We start from the raw sequence: 20,284 nt of genomic DNA on the forward strand, positions 1-20,284 counted from the left end.
ATTGAGACGACGATTTCTTCCACGAAAGGGGCTTCCAAGTAAAAATCTTGTCGGCGGGAAAATTTCCACTGGAGCATTCTTGGGATTTCTTTACAATTACTCCGCGATGATATACGTGGTTTATTTAGGAAAAATCAAGAAACGATTTTTCTCTGTACACAAAAATGAAAAATAAATAAAAGATTAGAAAGAACTGAAGAAAAACTTTTCAGGGACGTTCAGGAAGCTACAGAGGAAAAATGAAAAAGCTGAGAACACAAAAAAATAAGAAAAAATGATAAAAATAATCTTTCATCAATATTCTTGAGAACTCTTACTTAAAGAAAATTTAGAAAATTGAAGATCATCCTCACAAATCTCAAGAATTTTAATTTTTTTCATGAAATATCTTTTTCTAATGAAAAAATGAACAATAATTTTAGGATTTCATGTCAAAAATCAGTAAAATAAAAGAAAAATCATAAAAACTTTAGATACCTTATTACTAATAAAAAATCCATAGAAATTTTCTGAGAATACATCATCTATTTTGCTAAAAAAAAATAAGAATATTTCCAAATAATAATCAAATGAATTAAAGGGGGATAATCCTACGAATTTCCTCATGGTACTCCACAAAAACTTACAATCATCTAATGTTTTTACAGGAAGAATGGAAATTCTCCCTTAGTTTGCCCAGAACATTCCTACGATTCTCCTACAAATTCTCCACAAAAATTTCCCAGTCTTCTGAAAAAATTCTTCAATTTTCAATCAAAAATCAAGAAAAATTAATAAAACTCAATTTTTAATCAATATTTTTTTTTGTATATATTTTCTCACTATAATAGCATTTATGTAATCACATGTCATTGCACATCTATAATTACAATTTTTCTGTTTCTTTCACTACAGTAACAACTTAAAAAAAATTTACATAAAAAAGGATTTTTTTATACATAAAATGGAGCTAATTTAATTGCAAATCCTTAAAATACTTTACAATTCTTGCATTTTCTCTTGTATATATTTTGTGAAAAAATTATATTTCTTTCTCCTTTGGGGAGCTTCTTATTTGCTAAAAAAAATTGTATATAATATTTTGAGTTTTTTTTCTTTATTATTTTTAATTTTCTTTTAATTGCAATCTTGCTAGACACTAAGTTTTTTTTTCTTTCTTTCTCACCTCTTTCATCTCATCACTTAATAAAAAAAAACGTTAAATTGTTAGTTTAATTGCTCTAAAAATATATTTTATTAAATCTTTTTTTTTAGTTTGTTCCTCAATCTCAATTTTATGCAAAAAAAACGTGATTTTGGAGTTGATTTTTTGATTATTTCGCGAGTTTTTTTTTTGCACAATTTTCTCCTTTTTTTAGGGGGTGATTTTGAGTCTCTTTCAGTGTGATGTATTCACGTTTTGTGATTTAAATTCATTTCATTTTTATTCATTTAATTTTCTGGGACGTCAGAGACGCATTAGGAGCGTCTGGACGCCAAGGAGTGCCTGAACACTCTCATTGTACTTAATCAGAACAACTTTGGAGCTGCGAATGTTGAGTTTTTCGCCCGCACAGAGGAGCTGCAGGCACGTGGCCTTCTGCAGGAAGTCCCCCGTCCGGAGTTCACGAACGAGATCCTTGTGTCCCGCCGGAAGGCCACCTGGGTGAATTTGCTTCAGCAGCGTATCGCGTGATTTCACCTTAAGCAGATTGCAGAGATCACTGAGCAGCACCCACTTGTCGGCGCCCTCATCGCGGAGGAGGTAGAGCGGCGGAAGAGGCATGTCGGACTCTTCCATCTCAAATAGCTCCCCATCGGATGCATCGGCTTCGGTCCCGGAAACACTCGATGCGTTACTGCAGCCATTCTCTACAGCCCCTCCTCCTCCTCCGGGGATCTTCTTCATGATGTTTGAGTTGGAATCACACTTTTCGGGCTCCTTCGCAGCCGGAGGATCGGGTTCAGGAACATCCGACAAGATGCTAAAGCCCCAAATATCCGGATCTGTTGAGAAGAAATTTATCTCTTTAATTTTCATTAAATTTTAACAATTTTTTATGCTAAAAATGAGTTAAAAATACTAAATAAAAATCAATGTTCACTGAAACTGTTTCATTTATTACGTAGCATAATTGTTAGCTCACTGGTTTTGTAATGGAAGTGTCGCGAGTTCGAATCTCAAAGATATTAAAGTTTTATTTCTTCTTTTTTTAAATCTTTTTTCTTCATTAAATTCATTTTTTGCAGAGAAATCGTTTTTTTTTAACTAAAAATTAAAAAAAGAATTTAAAAATTATAGGGGAGACTGAGCTAAAAATGTAGATGGAGATTTATTCAAATTGACTTAAATAGCCCCGGTCTCCCCTAATCTTTATTTTTTATTAATTAATTTAATTTTTTTAGTTTAGAAGTTTAATAAAAAATAATACGTTATCAGTGATTTAATAAAGGAAAAATAAGCTTTTTTTTTTTATAAAACTAAACCTTTTTTCACCACATTTTCCCCAAAATTTTATAATATAAAATTTCATTTAAATTTTATTAACAGAAAAATCAATTTTGAAAAATAGAAAATTAATTAATTAAAATAAAAATTAAGTTTGTAAAGTTTTTAAAGCTTAAAATTGTTATTGAAATTATATTTTCTTTAAATTAAATTAAGTAAAATTTCTTTCTCACAGAAATGTTTAATTTTTTTTCAATAAATATCGCAAAAATTGAAAAAATATTCTAATAAATAAAGTTTTATTTTTAAAAATTATTTTATACTAAAAATCGCCAAAAATTCAATTAATTTAATTGAATTGAAAACTCTTTTCTAAAAAAAGGATTTTGAAATATTTTTTTCAATATGAATTTTGCTAAAATTGAAAAAAAAGTTTCGATTAAAGAAAATTAATAAATCTTAAAAAAACAGAAATAATTAAATTGTTTTCTTAACATTTTTTAATTGATTTTTTATGAGCATCCTGATCTTTCTTCTGACTCAAATCGAAAAGAATCTTCTGGGACTCACCATAAATCTCCCAGGGTCCTGCAAACTTCCACGAACTCTTATCGGGGCCATTGTGCTGGACGTCGTAGAGATGATTTTTGAGGAAGAGCGCCATCCCGTCGTCTTCTGCCAGCTGCAGGGGCGTCTGCCCGGCATAGGTGGCCAGAAGGGGATCAGCTCCGTAGGAGAGAAGCAGCCTGGCTACTTCCACGTACCCATTCTCCACGGCATCGTGCAACGGACGAATGCCCGATTGAGCTGTCTCCGAAACATTCGCCCCATACTCCAGGAGAAGCCGCGCAATCTGCAGATGCCCCCGAGAGCAGGCTTCGTGCAGTGGCGTATAGCCTGCATTGTCCTTCTGATCCGGGAACATCTCCATCCTATCCAGGCAGTACGCGATGACGTCGAGATAATTCAGCCTTGCCGCCTTGTGGAGCACACTCTCCCCAACACCCTTGTTGAGCACCCACGCCTTCACCTCACGCCCAATATCCTGCTCATCGCGCTCCCGGAGTTCCGTCACCACAGCCATGCGCTTCTTCGCCAGAGCTGCCTGCTGACTCTCCGTGAGGGGTTTCTTCTTCTTGCGGATGTAGTCAAAGCCCGAGCTGCCCTTCCGGCGCACCGAACGCGCCCCCTTCTTTGTCTTCCGGATGACATTTGTGAAGGAAATCGGGGTGAGTCCTTCCCTCTCCGAATTGACACTCTGACTCTCCAGCACGGTGTCCTGCGTTTCAGTGTCCTCCCCGAAGTCCTTCTCTGTCTTCACGCACACCGCATTTGTCGTGTCACGCCCGAAACCCTCCTCAATGGACATTCGATCAATCTGCTGGATGTACTCCTGGAATTTCTGATCAAACGTCACGGGTTTCATCGTTGGTGCCTCATCCAGGGGTTCCTGTTTGATTGTCATCTGCTCCGGAGCGCAATCAACACCTCCGCGGAAGGGAGGAGCCGATGCTGGTCGATCTTCTCCACCAAACACCTGCCTAATGAGCTCTTTATTCTTCATCATCCTGTACTCAGTCCTCGTGCGTGATTTGAGCACAGTGTTGAGTTTTGCTTCCCCAAAAATTGATCGATCATCATCCTCAACACCCGGAGTGGCCAGAAGTTGAGCCACCGACGGCGTGGATGTCTTCACTGTGGCCACAGTCTTTGCCACTGGACGTGGAGACTTCTTTGCCGTCTGCCGTGCTGCTCGTTGCGTGACACGCTGATGCAGAAGATCAATAATTGACGACTTGGAGGCATCATCGGCAGCAGCAGATGCTTCCCTCACGGGGTGCGGATCGCCCTTCTTCCGCACGGGGCGCTCGTTCTCCTTTGCACGGTAGCTCTCGGAAGCATCGCTTGAGTGTGGATCGAGATCCGGGAGGGATGTTGAGATACGATGCCACGACGGACGGGCAATTGTAATGAGGCTCGGTGGGATCTTCAGGGAACGCTTGTATTCGTACAGCTGAAGTTCCCATCCGGGTGGGTACTACGGGGGGAAGGAGAACAAGAATTTGTGGAAAATCGTTACGAACGTTTAAATTTGAATTTAAAATTGAATTTAGTACAAAACTAAAGTAGGCGTGGGTTAAAAATTGAGAAATGGCGCCCATTTTAGTCCTGAAAATAAGTTTTTGAAGGAAAAAAAATGAAATTCTGGAGAGAAAAAGATCCAAAGTTGAGAAACTTATAAGGAAATATGGAGAAATATTCTTATAGATTGTTTTAGTCGTTTTAGTTTAAACCTTTGAATTTTCTATGTTTTATAACCGCGTTTCTTGTTTGACAGTGACAGCGCGTTACAATTTGACAAGGAGCAAGTGTGAAAAAACAACGAAACCCGTCTTCTTACAAAAAGCTTTGGTTAGGCCTTTTAAGTCCGTCATCAACAAGGGGCGTAGTTAAGGTGGATTTATCAAGGATTTCAAGGAACTTCCTGTCTCAACACTTACCTTATTATCCCCAAGATCGGGTTCTGTGGCTCCTTCTATGGCTGTTTGCTTGACAACGTTGTTCTTCTTCCCGGGAGACGTTGCATCATTTTTCCCACCTCCCGAGACCTTCCCGTTTTTTGATGGCGTCACGGGGATCATTGGCTTCTGCTGTGGCTTCCTCGGTCTCAATCTACGAGGAAGACAAGTTAATCACAAAAACAACGGGGCAGCAAAGGGGCAGTCAACTCACCTCTCACTAACAGTCTCAGCTTCACTCTCAGACTCTGAACTTTCAGAACTTGAGGATGATTGGAGTTTGGAGATACGTCGTGGCTTCTTCTTCATTTTTCCCTTATTCTCCGCTTCACTGTCCGTGTCCAGGATCTTCCTCTTTGCTTCGTCCACTTTGAGAGTAGCAGCTGCCTTGGGGGATGTCTTCTTCTTCTTATCCACCACAACATTGTGAACGATCTTCTCATTCCGGAGAACTTTACTATTCGCCAGACGCTGCTCCATCTCTTTGCGCTTCTTTGATCGTGTCATGGACATGGTATCATCTGTGGCACCACCACCACCTGATCCGACGTCTTTGGAGCGGCGTGTCGATTTAGTCCTGCTCAGGGGAGGCGTTCTATCTGCCGCCTTCTCCTTTCCGCCGTCGGTGGACTTTGCCGCTGAGGAGTTTTTTGACTTTGGCGTTGATTTCTCCTCACTATCCCCATCTTCCCCAGAGTCTGAACTCCCTCCATCCGTTGACAAGGACTTCCTACTTTGACGCTTTTTTGCTGGTTGATTCTTCCCAGATTTCTTACCTCTTCCCTTCTTCGTTGTATCTTCTTCCTCTTCATCTTCATCACTGCTACTTTCTGGAGGATTCTTCTGCTTAATTCCCTTCTTCGGCGTCTTTCCCTTCTTCTCATTCCCGGAAGCTTCGTGATCTGTGGATTTCTGCCCCTTTTTCAGTTTCTTCTTCACAATTTCAGATTCAGAGCAAGATTTCTCTGGCTTCTTCTTCACCATCTTCTCCTGCTCTTCTGCCGATGAATCCTCATCTGAGCTTTTGACATTTTTCATCTTTGTCTTCCGCAGGGGTTTTCTCTTCCTCTTCTGCGACGACTTGGAAGCTTCCTCATCCTCTGAAGTGGATGTATTTAGCCTGGCAGCGAGCCTCTTTGTGATTTTATCAGTTAACCTTTCAAAGATTTCTGCTCTCTTCGTAGCAGGATCTTCATCTTCGGACGTTGTGGCTTTTTTACTCTTCGCCTTGACTTCCTCACTTTGCTGCCGCAGGAGGAAGAGTGGTTTATCCTCATCACTACTACTTGTGTCATCCTTTGTTTTGTCTTTGAGACTTTCAGCTGCCTTCTGGATTGCTTCCTGTGGAACAATACTCTCCGGCGGAACAGCCGCAACAGTTGGCTTCACTTCAGCCGGAGCAACTTCCAACTTCACCTCACTAACTTCAGATTTTCGACTTCTTCGTCGCTTCATCTTCTTCTTCCCCGTTTGCAGTTGCTCCACAAAGTCATTGCAAGCACTACCAAAGTCCAGGAGGTCAAACGCACTTGTTCCTTCGAGATCTGATGGGGGATCAATGGGCCCTGTGGGTGGAAGGGGAGGAGCAACAGGAGGAGGAATAGGCACTGTGGGTTCCTCTTCAACACTCCCTGGGGCATCTTTCCCCTCAGGAGTCGTTACTGGGATTGGTGTGAAGCCCTTAAGTTCCCCTTTTGTGCGTATTCTGGCCGCCAGGAGGGATGCAATGTCCGCCTTGTTGGCTTCTTCCTCATCCAATTCTCCACTATTCTGCTTCCGCACCATCTTCTGTTTCCCCTCAATTGTTGTCTTTAGCTTCGATATCACCTCCCTGTCAGCTCCCAGTTTCCCCCCATTCGCCACAAGGCGCTCATCTGAAGGTGTCCGGATGAGATTAGCCGGTGGCGTTGGATCTGGAGGGCGTGGATGAAAGACTCCTGGTGGTTGGTATTGATGATTCTGCTGTGGCGGTAAGCTTGGGTACCACTGCCTCGCTGTTACAGTATTCGCCGGAGAACATTTCTCCGCTTGATACGCAGCCGGCGGATGTTGCTGTTGCTGCCGGAAGTCCTGCTGTGTGTGCTTCTCGTGTACTTCGTAGGGATTTTGCGGTGGCTGTGGGGGGCTTCCTGCATACGCGGGCGCCCTCTGTGGGTCATAAGGCATGGCAGCACGGAAGTTTTGTTGTGCTGTATACCGCAGGGAGGCATCGGGAGTGAATGTTGCTGGATGAGGATCTTTTTTGGGTGTTTGGGGGTAGTAAACGGCAACGGAGGGCTCGGCTGTCTTCTCCTGGACGGTTTTAACCTCTTTCGGAGCATACGGGTACTCTCCCGGACGATACTGATAGGGATTTTGTGCCACAGGACGGGGTAGAGGTTCCCTGCCTTGCGTGGGAACCCCGTAGGCGAGATGAGGAGGTGCCTGATGGTGCTGCGGATGGGCAGCTTGATGATGCGATGGGTGGGCAGGATGGTGAGATTGTGGAGAATGCGTGGGGTGCGTGGGATGCGTAGGATGAGCAGGATGCTGCAGCTGATGATGCTGAGCATACTGCGACGGATGAGTGGGATGTGTTGGATGATTTGGGTGGTGTGGATGATGCTGCGGCGGAGTGGGTGGATGTGGGTAGTGATGACTCTTGTAGTAGCCAGCATTATTCAGGTACGTCTCCACCTTCTGCTGAATGGGTGTCTCCATCTTCGGGGACTTTTTCGGCGGTGCCATCTCATACTGATACGCCTCCGGAGGTCTCTTCCTCTCCTCCTTCTCAGCTACCACCTTTGACGGGGAATACCCATACCCATGCGGCCCATAAGCCTCAGCCGGAGGTGCTCTTGCAGACGCCGCTGCTGCTGCTTCCATGTGACTCTTCGCATAGGCCTGAGCATATTCAGCCGGTGGAATAGCCTGTGGGTACTTCTGGTACCCAATGTGATTCTCATATCGTGATGATCTCACTTCCGGCTGTGCTACACCCTTCGGAGGGTACTGCTGATACTGATACACTTCCTGTTTAACAGATTTTATCACATTTGTCGCATTTGGTGGCTGTACGACGGATTCCCGGGCGTAGTAAGCAGCTGCTGCTGTCCTCTCCTGACGCTGACTTTCCTGACGCTGACTGACATTCTTCGGATCGTAGTACATCCCTGCCGATGGGCTGTACTCATTCCTCTGCACAGCCACTGGCGCTTCTTCCCTCCTTGGCATCACCTGCTGCTGTGGCGGATAGAACGTTGCAGCGGGCTTTGCATAGCCCCTAACATCCCTCTCCGGAACAGCTACTCTCTTTGCCAGAACCTGCCCTGCATTGGGTGGAATAGGTTGTGGTCGTGGAGGAGCCTCGTAGGCGTACCTGTACTCATCCTGCTGCGTGTGCTTCGAGAAGTTTGGCACGTAGTTCACTTTGAGCGAATGCGACGCTTCCCGGCCTTTGCTGCTGCTCGAACCAATGGCATTGTCATCGCATCCCGTGGAGTCTGCCTTCGTCTTCACCGTCTTCACGGACAAATCCAGCGGAGACTCCCTCTTGACGGGCGCAAAGACGGAATTTGTGGTTGCAGTAGCTACAACTGGAGCCGCCTTTGGAGGTACTTCTGCTTCCTTTCTCTTTGCCGGCTGGGATGCTTCATAGGCAGCAGAAGCAGCAGCAGCAGCTGGTAGGGGTGGTACTGATGGTGGAAGCCTCTCAATCACCGAGGAATTCCTCTCATAAACACCTCCTGCTTCCTGTGGCGATGGTGCGTACCTGAAGATGAAGAAAAAGGAGGAATTTTATCAACAAAGGCCCTTTGCCAAAGGGGGAATTATCTGGCAAATTTTTAATGACAAATATTCCGAATAATAATGAAAATGTAATTTAGAATATAAATAAATAAATTCAGATTATTCTCAATTGTTATTTTTTTATAGATGTTCTGAATAATTTAGTGAATAAAATATTCCGAATATTAGTAAATTTTTAATAAACGAATAATTATTGATGAAAAAACTATTTTATTCGCTTTTATTGTCGTCTTTTCCTATTTATTTGAATCATTTTTCTTTTGAAAACGTTTTTTTCAGTATTTTTTTTTATTTTGAATCTTTTGCAGTTTCTTATTTTTTGGATATTTTCAATTAAATTATATTCGTTTTATTCGAATCTTTGGAATTATTTAAAAAATATATAATAATTACTGTATATAATAATTACTGTGACATAATTTTTCACACAGATACTAACCTCTTGGGGAATATTTTGCAAAAAATAAATAAAAGAATAAATAAAGAGATCTTTAGCTCACCTGTATGCCTTTGGAGATGGAGATTCCTTAACATGAGGAGGATACCTGTAGGGAACACTCTGTTGCTGCTGCAGCTGCTGTTTGCTGCTGGAACTTCCTGTTGGATAAGGAATATATCCCCCCATTGGATCCTTTGGAAGAGCACCTCCTGGAGAATCTTTCAACTGTTGCTGCTGCTGCTGGTGGTGTTGCCTGTAGTAGTTGGAGAGATTATTCTCCGAACTTGAATGCCTCATTTCGTACACAACAGGCTCCCGGGGTTGATTCCTGCCCAAAGATTCACTTCGTGGTGATCCACGGAGATGAATATCCGATCTGTACGCTTCAGCATCGCCTTTTTGGGGTTTTGTTAGGTCAACATAGTCAATTGGGGGCTTATCTTTAGCTGCCATTTTGGGTGCATAGTACGCCCCATAGGGGGACTTCATCTCTCCATTTGGGTAGTAGGAGGACGTCGTGGGGGATTGTGATGGTTTGTAGGCCACTGGGGCAGGTGGTGGGAGGAAGTTTGGGCTGTGTGTGGAGCCATTGTGGGGCGATTGGGGTGTTCCCACACGTCCTGGCCAATTCTGTGGAGGATTCATTGAACCACTAGGACTCGGGGGATGCTTTATCACCACTGGGCTACGGGCCATTTGTGGTGGCATCATACTGTAGGCACGTTGCCCATACAGATCCGTGGCCACTTTGGGCTGATGCTGATGCTCACTGTAGCCACCAACTTGCTGCTGTTGCTGTATCACAGACGCTTTAGGCTCATACGTGGCCACTTTGGGCGGACTTCGTGGCTTCGGGTCGTACTTCTTGGCCCTATCGTGGGGCCCCGGGGGGCCACCGTAGGACGACGGGTAGGCCTTTACAGGGGATGGTGGAGCATAGGCAGCAGCAGCAGCAGCTGGAGCCCTTTGATCCGTCCGCGGTGGTAAATACTGATTCTTTGTGTGGCTATAGCTTCGTACCATTGCTTCGGGATAATTTGCCACCTCATGCAGTGGCCCCGGGGGCAAATACTGGGGTTTCTTGTGAATTATATGTGCCGTTGGTTCCTCCAGCTCCGGAGGTTTTCGCTCCGACGGTTCACCGTGAAATTTGTGCGATGTGAACGTCGGGGCGCTAACGTAGAGATTCCTGTAGCTACTCCCCGCCACAGGAGCCGTACTCGCCGACTGTGGCTTCAGCTGCAAATCACTGATGTAATTGTAGCGTCGACTGATCTCCTCAAAATTACTCGGCGTCACATTGGTGGGTGGCTGGACGGACGCCGTGACTTTGCTAAAGTCCGGCGGTTTCATTCGCAATGTGCTCAAATCATTGGAAACCGCCGCATGATTCCTAATGGTGGACACCTGAGGAGCCGGGGACGTTGCAGCTGGTTGCTGCATGCGCTTCGTAAAGTCTGGATTCTTCACATAAAGGCTACTCCGCTTATTGATGTACCCACTCGTATTGTCGGGCTCCTCACGCCCTCCCACGCTCCCATCCTGTACAGCAGGAGCCACAGATGGTGGCGGGGAGTCCTCATCTTCGAGACTTTCAGGCTCAGAACTCTCCGAAGTTGTCTTCTTCTTGAGATTATCCAACAACTGGGGGCGCCTCGAACGTGGTGGAGGCGGAAGATTCCCCACAGGGATGGGGGATTCAGATCCCCGGAGATTTGTCGTGGAATGCGGAAGACGATCCTCACAACTTGATCTTTGTTGATCATCCACACCTGGAATCTCTTCGGCACCACCCCCTTTGAATTCAATTAAACTCGTTTCGGGGCATTTAACATCATCATTCTTCAGCACTTCGGAACTCCTGGCCACTTCCTCATTGAGCTTCTTTCCCGCCGCCTCATCAACTTCATCCCTACTGGAAGCTTCTGGTGAAAGTCTCTCAGTTCTGTCCTCCCCACCAGCATCATCGGGGCGCTCCTGGACACGCTGGTCCGTCGTTTGATTATCAGCCGGAGGTTCTGCAGCAGCAACTGGTGGCTGGGCAGCAGTCTCATTATCATTTTTAGCACCTTCTTCCGCCCCATTCTCACCATTCTTCTGCATTGCTTCATCGCATTCATTTGTCTCCTTCTCCGCCGGGAGTTTCTCATCACCTACCCTACTACTTGTGTCTTGATCCATCTTGGAAGTCTTTCAGCCTGGAAGGGAAAAGAGAAAATATTTTAAATTTTTAATCTTAAAATTTCTAAATTTTAAAGAAATAAAACAGTTCCAATAAATTTTTGAGGTTAGTTTGGCAGCCATCTTGAAAGGACGTTTCAATTGCGTATAAATCAGTCGACTTATTTTCTTATCAACAAACTTATCGATGATGTTTAAAAATATATATTTAAAGTTTGAAGAAATAATTAAAGACAAATAAATTATAAAAAAAAATCCTCAAAATTAAATAAAAGAAAATAATTGCATTAAAGAAAATTAAATTCAATGAAAATTCTCCCCAAAATCCACATAAAATTCCAGGAAAAAATCCAAACAACAAGCCTGCGGTCTTCCTCACCCAGTCAGAGGAATCACCAGCTGTTTGCAGCAGCAACAACACTCACTCTGTCGCTTCATTTCAACCACCCCCTCGCAACGCAACGAAGAGGAAATATCATAAATTCTTGCATAGACATACGAATGAGATTCACATTAAATTATGCTTTCAATTTTGCAAATAAATAAATAAAAAAAAGTATTAAATTTCCTTCTTTTGAAAGAGAATTTTCAATTCTCAAGCCAAAAAATAATTCTTTCTGAATCATCAAGTTATTTTTGAAGGGGGAAAAATTGCACGGTTCACGCCAGGAAGGTCAAAGACCGCGTTATTTACGAAGGGTTCGTACCCATTTGATACGGCAACAGACCCTCATTGAATCCAATTTTAGTATAAATGAAATATTCCTGCAAAAGTAAAGTCTCCAAGTGAATTAAATTTATTTTAGTTTAGTAAATTATTTTGGCAGCCATATTGAAAAGACGCTTTGAAAGCTCAATGGTTTATTAGAAAAACTTATCGACAAACTTATCGATGAATTTTAGCATTTTGTCGTTATACGCATTTAAAGCGATTTTAATGTTAAAAACAATGCAAAAATGCATGAAAAAGAGGCGTCTTTTAGTCATAAAACCATTAAAGTTAATTAGAAAAATATGGAGGCGCCTGGTAGCTATGAAATATTTCAAAAATTTCAATTTTTATGAAACATTTTGATAAAACTTAAGATGGCGACGCTTGGCTGCCAAAAAATGTTTTAAAAAATTGAACGGAAAACCCAAAGTTCTTTGAAAGTATAAATTTTTCTTTTTAATAACTAATTCAACTTAGGGCTTCAATTTTAATTCAGAATTAGTTAGATTCTCAAATAATAATGCTCTAACTATGGAAATTAGAGATTTTTAATTTCAATGGAGGCGCCTGGTGGTACTAGGCGCCTCCATTGCAACCTCCTGATAATTTCTCTGATATTTGAAACAACCAGGCATCTCCATCTCACACCATGCCTCAAATTTTGAATAAAAATTATTCATAAATCCCAGAATCTAACACAAGTTTTAACATAAATAAAATAAACTATTCCAATAATCTTTTATTAACGACTTCTCTGCCTCTTTCTTCAGGCATTTCTTTGCACAATCTTTTATTGCATTTTAAATCCAATGAGAGTGAGAAAAATCTCGAAAATTGCGGCGTGATAAATCGTGCGACATGCTCTGGGAGACGTTGAAGTAAAATAAGAAAGAAAAAAAAGCTTCAAGATTATGGTCAATTGAGAGATCAAGGGAACAATTTATTTCCTTTCCGATAAGAATTTTCATTTCAAAATGCAAGCTCTGCTTTTGTACGAAAAATCCTCCTTCTCTTGTGCTCCAAAAAAAAATGCGCGGGAGGAGAGAAGAAGACGAATAAAAAAAAAGAAAAAAGAAAATTCCAGCTAATGCTGTGAATGTAAATAATTTTCTCGGACGATTAAGTCGGTGTGGTTTGGATTTGAAAATTGAAGTCTGGTGGAGGAGTCCCACCTCCCGCCCGCATTTCTATTAGATTCCCATAAAAGCCACATAATTCCACAATAAATTTCACATGTTGGTGTGTGTGTGGTGGGAATGGAAGAGAAGAAGAAGCGAAAATAGTTTGAAAATATATATTTTGCACATACAGCGAATCACTTGAGCCCGCCTGACTCGATGTGGTACCTATGTATGTATATAATCTGCCAACACAACTTTCTAGGTCAGTTACTCGACGGTGTGACGTAAGAATTTGGAGTGTGAAGCCAATTTGCGAAGGTGGACAACAAAGAGCCGGAATTAAATTGCCCGAAAAGAGCTCTCTCTTTACTCTTTTTTTTTCGTCCTTTTATTCCCCCTTCACCTTCGTGTGAATCCTATTTAATGCTTTATTTACTTTTTTTTCGTTTCATTCTCTCTCTCTTTGGATTTAACAGAAATAAATTTAACAAAAAAAAAAGACTTCCTAACAACGCGGAAGCAATTAATTCAATAAAGTAGGTGAATGGCCGTATTGGTAATTAATTTTTCTCCTCAATAAGTCCCTCTGTTTATTCTATATAGCAGTGTGGTGAGTCAAAGTGACACAGAGAGAATGCGGTGTTAAAGAGGAAAAGGCAAAAAGCGTCAGCAATGTCACCCAGCCATTGACTAATAATATTGATCTTTATTTAGTCAAAAAAGTCTTTAGATCAAGAAATAAATTTTAGGGACTGATTTCATTACAAAAAAGAATGTAAAATGTCATAAATTTTTACAGTTTTAAGTCAGATTTTAACTAATCCGAAAGCTCTATTACTAAATAATTTTAATTTGTCTTAAAAGAAGCTAAAGAAGTTAAATTATATGTTAAATTGTTAATCAAACGCACTTTAGGGAGCTTTTTAAAATAAATTTTTGAGGTTAGTTTGACAGCCATCATGAAAGGACGCTTCAATGGCGTATAAATCAGTCGACTTATTTTCTAATTGAGAAACTTATCGATATCTATTGAGGGGAGATTATATAAATGAAAGTCTTCAGATCTTTAAACAGACTAGATATTTTTTAAAGTAAAAACTTCATGTACCAAGCGCCTCCATCTTCGTTTTTAACTGAAAAACCTTCACAACTGTTGCACTTGTCCTCTAATAAATAAAAAACAAGCAAAATTCATTTATTTTACACTCGATTAAGCTTTTAATCTCCATTTGTTTTTATACATACATATAATAAGTAAGAGCACGAGAGGAAATGAAAGTTTCCAGTGAAGAGAATCAAAATAAAAATCCCAACCCAAAATAAAAAGCCCCGATAAATACCTTATCTGCCACCAAGCCAAAAAAAGCAGCGAAATTGCGTGAAAAATTAGTTAAATTGAGTCTGATGACCGGACAAAAAATAATTGGAGACTTTTTTGTTGTTGTTTCACAGAGAATATAAAAAAAATGTGCCCCTCTATGCAGAAAGTTTGAATGTTGTGCAGAAATGGCAAGTTTTTTCTGCCTAAAATGCGAAATTTTATATTCTTTCTTATTTTGCCAACAAGAAGAAACTTTCGATGTGATTTGTATGAGTCTTCTACACAATCTCTTTGTGATTTATCAGCCTTTTTTTTTCGTTCTGTGTCTTTTTGTTGTGTGCTTGTTTATTGAGTTTGTCTTCAATTTAGTGTCATGACGCTTCATATCTTTGAACTTCAATGACACGCAATTTCGTCATAGGAATCTTATTAATAAATACACCACCAGAGATAGGCAATGCGCAAGAAAATTGATAAATGTTTGCCATTTTATAAAGCAAAGAAGAAGGAGATTTTGTAGTTTGTCAAGAAGTTTTATTCATTTAGTATCAAAATAGAGGGGAGGGAAGGAGACTTATGCGCTATTTATGTTGCATTCTATGCTGCAAAAGGGAAGGAAAATCTCTTCTCTAAGCTTTGTCATTTATATGTGAAAGTTTATATCACTAATTGGTCCTTTTACTCCATAATGAGCTTATTTTGATACTCAATGCAACCCAATGATGCAGCTTTTCCAAGAAAAAAATTGAACGATGTCTTTGTTAGAACGTAATTGCTCCCGTATTTGATGAAACCTTTATAAGGGGAATCAGGGGGGTTTTCCCTTTCTCTTATGTATGTATAAGCTTTATTATTTTATGTGAGATAAGGAAAAAAAGTATCGATAAGTTTGTCGATAAGAAAATTTATTTTATCGACTTTGTGACGCTGATGAAGCGTCCTTTAAAGATGGCTGACAAACTAACCTCAAAACTTAATTTGGAGTGTAAAAGCTTGACATTTAAACAAATAGTTTAGCTTATAATAAATCAAATAAAATTAATAGAGCAGTAGAGCTTTCGCATTAGTCAAATATCGTCAAAAAAATTAAACAATTAAGCTCAAAATGTATTTTTCTTTATAAATTATTCGAAAAAAGTAAATCTTACGCCAAGATGCCTTGTACCCGACCCGGCGCCACCACTTAAAAGTATCGCAAAATTTAAGTTTCAGTGTCATTTAAATCCAAATTCTGGTTCAACCCGGCGTCTCTACAATACATTAAAATTAAATTAAAAAAAGATTGTTCAAAAAGCTTTTCCTTCCTTAAATAAAATTATCTGTGAATTCAATATCCTTTCAAACAGAAAGTTCTTTATATTAACAATTTATTCTCATCCTCGCCACGATTTCATTAAAATATTCCTCAATATCTTTTGCATATCCTTTTAAGGACACAACACAGGAAAGACTTTAAAAAGCTCAACTTAATATTTAATAAATTGTCCCCGTGAATTCCATAAACAAGTGCGGAATTATTTCTCTATTTCCGTCGGGAATTTCTAGGAAGGAGAACAAGAAAAAAAAAAATAAAGAAAACTCCATTTCAGCACTATCTCCCGGGGGAACCACCCATTGAGTGAACCCCTCCTCCTCCCACCCAAAATCCACGAGATGTTGCGTCGACGCGCAACTCCGAGACAAGCCCCCATCCTCCATATGTAGTCAGCGAAAAGCGCCATCCGAGAGTCCTTTGTCATGGGGATTGAGATTCAATTACTTTTTTTCCCTCAATTCGTTCCTCCTCATTATTTATTATTATTACATTCAACAACCACGAGGAGATTCCTTCCTTCTTGCACAAGAGCAATGCAGGATTAATTCCTCCACTGAATTTTGCTCTAAAAACACGAATTTTTGTGCGGAAATTAACATGTCTCAGTGATGCAAAAGTTAACAGCTACAAGCGTGGGTGGGTTCGTCATGTTATTTTGGCATCTATTTCCGATGTATACCATCATTTGCCATGTAGAGAGAATATTGCGAGAGAGCAAAAGAAAAAAAAATTGTAGCATAATTTACCTCACAGTGTGATTCATAAAAATTGCGCCAGAAATAAATCTTGTCATGATTTAATTTTAAATCACCTTCTCAATCACCCACGCATAAACATTTCCTCCTATTTTGGTTTATTTCCTTCACCCCTAACCCCTTGTGTGCGCTCTTCTTGTTTTTTTTGTACGAATTTTGTGTGTTTTCCTACCTTTTGCGTCTCTTCTAACTTGAGGGCATGTGAAGCAGTGAGAAACGTGCAAGTCACCCACACACGTGGCAATGACCTCAAAATTACAAAATGAGATTGAAAAGCAAGAAATTTCCTTATCAGAGGTTTTTCGCTCTCACTCTTTGTGCCTCCCCGATAAAACAACACCACACGTATTTTCCAATAAAATAATTGCGCCAACATCAACGCTAAATCAACGCGAGGAAATAATCCTCATAGCCAAGGACACGGAATGCATGAATTAACAAAAATAAAAAACTAACGAGGAAATACATAATAAACTGCGTCCGTCTAACCGTCCGTTTTAGCAAACAATTCGCGTGACAAAATTTCTCCGTAAAATTTATTTCAAAAAGTGAATTGATTTCACATGAAACGACAAATTACCTTCACTCAATAGCATCGTGGGAATTCCGGTAATTTCTATTGAAATGTTTTGTCGCCCCGTTGAAAATTGTTGAAATGCTTGAAAATAATTTAAAATTTCCGCGAAAATAATTTTTATACAATAGCTGGCGCCATATGAATGCAATTTAGACAACAGGTGGCGCTGAGGATTTGTTACAAAATAGAATAAAATTGTGAAATTTCATTAATTACGCTTTCGTTGGTACAATAACTCATTGAATTCGTGAAATTAAATTAAATATTTACGCTGAAAAGGATATTGATTGAAAGATAATGATTTAGAAAGAAAGTTTAGTCAACAGATGGCACTCCATAGTAACAAATTAGCCATCAGATGGAGCATGAAGAATGAAAATTGAACCGTTGACGTATTAAATAAACCACTAATAAAGTACGGGATTTTTAGAATATTTAACGGTTCTAAAGAGATTTCAGAAAAATTATAAAAAAGAATTAAGGAAAAAATGTCTTTTTCTTGGACACAAACATAATTCACAGATGGCGCCAAAAAATTTTAATTTCTCAAAAAAAAGTCTGTAATTTAATAATACAAATTAGATACGAAAAAAAAGGATGAGAATTTAGTCAATAAATGGCAGTATTTATGCGATATTTTAGCCAATAGATAGCGCTGAAAACTTTGCAGAAAATTCAACAAATAGATGGCGACACAAAGAAAAATATTTACTAAAAATAAAAAAAATCTTTAACTAGTTTGAAAATCTTTAAAAACATAACCTCTAAAGCATCTTAGGAAAAATTCCAAAAATAAACAATTTTAATAAATAAATTTTAAAAGGTAGATGTCGCTTTAAATCAAATAGAACAACAGGTGGCGCCCTAGATAAATATTTAAAGCCACCAGAGCTCTCCCAAAAATTAACGAACAATAAAATTTCCAACAATGAGGATACCCTCGTATATCCTTGACCACGGTCAACGTATGGAAGTCCATTCCATTTCCGACAGAAAGCACGCCCTCAATTTATGCGCTAATTAATGGAGCAATCACGAGGAAATTCCACGAGAGTTCTTATCTCAATGAAAAAATCATTCTTCGCCCATTTTTGGCTGCAGAAATGGCGAAGTTTCTCTCGTGGTTTCAGCACCAGGGGGGACTTGAGTGTGGTTACGGTTGAAAGAATTCCTCATTTTTCTTCACAATTGGCGGGCTTTTTTTTTAAACTCCCAACAAGAGTGCACTTGTGTATTTATTTATCTCCAAATTAACCCATTTACCGCACTCTCTTTCACTCTCAGCCCCCGCACACGTGCCTGACACATTTCTCACAATCGCCACCAATCTGCATTTTTTTCCCGCTCTCATTGAATTTAGAGTCAAAATGAAATATATATTATATTACGGATAAAAATCATGCCATGGCAATTTGGGACACCATTTTTTTTACGTCATACTTTTGTGAATTTGGAACGCAGAGAGTTTTTCATTCATTCACGCCATTTAGGAATAATTGACACTGACATTTGGAATAAATAGGGCATCATCTTGTAAGTTTTTCAATGTTCATTTAATAATTTTCCGCTAACCATGTCCTAATTTTTTACTCGTCGCAATCCTACGCGTAATTTTTTCAAGGATGTGTCAAAAATCCTTTGACAGGTGTCAAAAGGATGACAGATACATGTAATTTATGACAGGTACATCTTACTTCATTACCAAAGCGCTAAAATTTATGTTTTATGTGTGTACATTTTGAATTTCTCATTGCACACAATTTCCTCTCTCTCTTTCAATGTATAATTTCAAATTGAATTACCAAACTAACCTCAATTATTACATAAACAAATAGAGGTCTGATTGCTGCACTATGTAACGTTGTTTTTATGCATCTCTTTCGCACAATCACAACAACCCAATCACTTTTCCCCCTCGCACACGTGTACGTACAGTGCAAGTGAGAAGGTTATAAATGATGCAAAAGAGAGCACAGAAAAAAAAACTGAATGTATGTAAGAAAAATTGAGAAAATCGAGAGAAGGGGGCAAATGTTGTGTAGATATATAATTTTTTACAGTTGTATGTCTATGCAGTGAAGTGTGTGTTTGACAAGGAAATTTCTCTTCCATGTATACAATGTATAAAAAATTATATATACCTATGGAATAGAGAATGAAGGAGGGAAAAGTAAATGGAATTAATAGACTCTGATATGACACCAAAATGTTATCTTTTCTCCCTTCTTACCATAGCTTATTCTCATGCGGCGTAATCTATGCTGAATTCATAAATGAAACGTAATCTATTCTATGATGTAGATAATGAATAAGTCAAATACGTTAAACTGTCAAAATTTTTAAATTAAGTCAAAAGGCCAAATATCAGAACAATCAGACTTTAAACAAAGAAACAAATAAAATTAAAATAAATCCTTCCATATTCTATTAATAATGACAACAAAAATTACTAGTAAACAATAAAAGCTGTCAATTTTCCTATCTGTCAAATTACTCAATGTCAAAAATTAACAAAAAAAATTCATAATCCAATAAAACTAAAAGCGTCATCAATTAAATGAGTAATTAATGTAAATTTTCCAAACTATCAAAAATGTAACTTATGTCAAAAAATAAATTTCAATTCTATCAAATGTCAAAATATCAAACTTTCAGGAATTAATCCAATAAAACCCCAAGAATTGAGCTATTTTTTCACACACAGAGATTAAATCAACTATGTAAATTGAGGAGATACGCGTGAAAGAAAACCCGATAGAGCACGTGAATGTGGGAGAATACATAAATAAACAAGAAGAAAAAAATGTATGAATTTCTTACGCGAATGGTCGCACATGCCTATGGGTAGAAAAATCTTGTCGGCAAATTGTGTAAAAAATAAAAGGAATAGATAATCGCGGATGAAACTCGTTTTGCAGTGTGTGGATGGTTTTTTTTCTTTCTTTGCGCTCCCTCCATCTCAACCAGTTGATCACCCATCCCAAGAGGCAGTGAATTACCACAACAAATCTCACTGACTGAGAGAAGGGGCCGCGCGCGTTGAGACATGAGAAAAGGAAAAGAAGTTGAAAAGACAAATGCGCGAGAAGTCCAATAACAAAAGTATAACTCCAAGAGAAAGCGAAGT

General features: G+C 39.5%; 1 protein-coding gene across 2 annotated transcripts in view; it reads right to left on the minus strand.

Moving 5' to 3' along the window:
• Window positions 1-784: 784 nt before the first annotated feature.
• Window positions 785-20,284, minus strand: part of LOC129793636 (nascent polypeptide-associated complex subunit alpha, muscle-specific form) — a 66,019-nt gene continuing 46,519 nt past the window's right edge. For both annotated transcript variants that reach the window (XM_055833798.1, XM_055833799.1), the window contains 5 exons: window positions 9,237-11,373; window positions 5,162-8,698; window positions 4,930-5,101; window positions 2,999-4,466; window positions 785-1,986 (listed from right to left, as the gene is read on the minus strand). In XM_055833798.1, coding sequence (XP_055689773.1) covers window positions 1,448-1,986; window positions 2,999-4,466; window positions 4,930-5,101; window positions 5,162-8,698; window positions 9,237-11,356 — 7,836 coding nt within the window. In that variant the 5' untranslated portion in view covers window positions 11,357-11,373 and the 3' untranslated portion in view covers window positions 785-1,447. The remainder of the gene's footprint in view (window positions 1,987-2,998; window positions 4,467-4,929; window positions 5,102-5,161; window positions 8,699-9,236; window positions 11,374-20,284) is intronic.

The sequence above is a fragment of the Lutzomyia longipalpis genome, chromosome 3 (assembly GCF_024334085.1).
Source record: "Lutzomyia longipalpis isolate SR_M1_2022 chromosome 3, ASM2433408v1".
Lineage (NCBI taxonomy): Eukaryota > Metazoa > Arthropoda > Insecta > Diptera > Psychodidae > Lutzomyia > Lutzomyia longipalpis.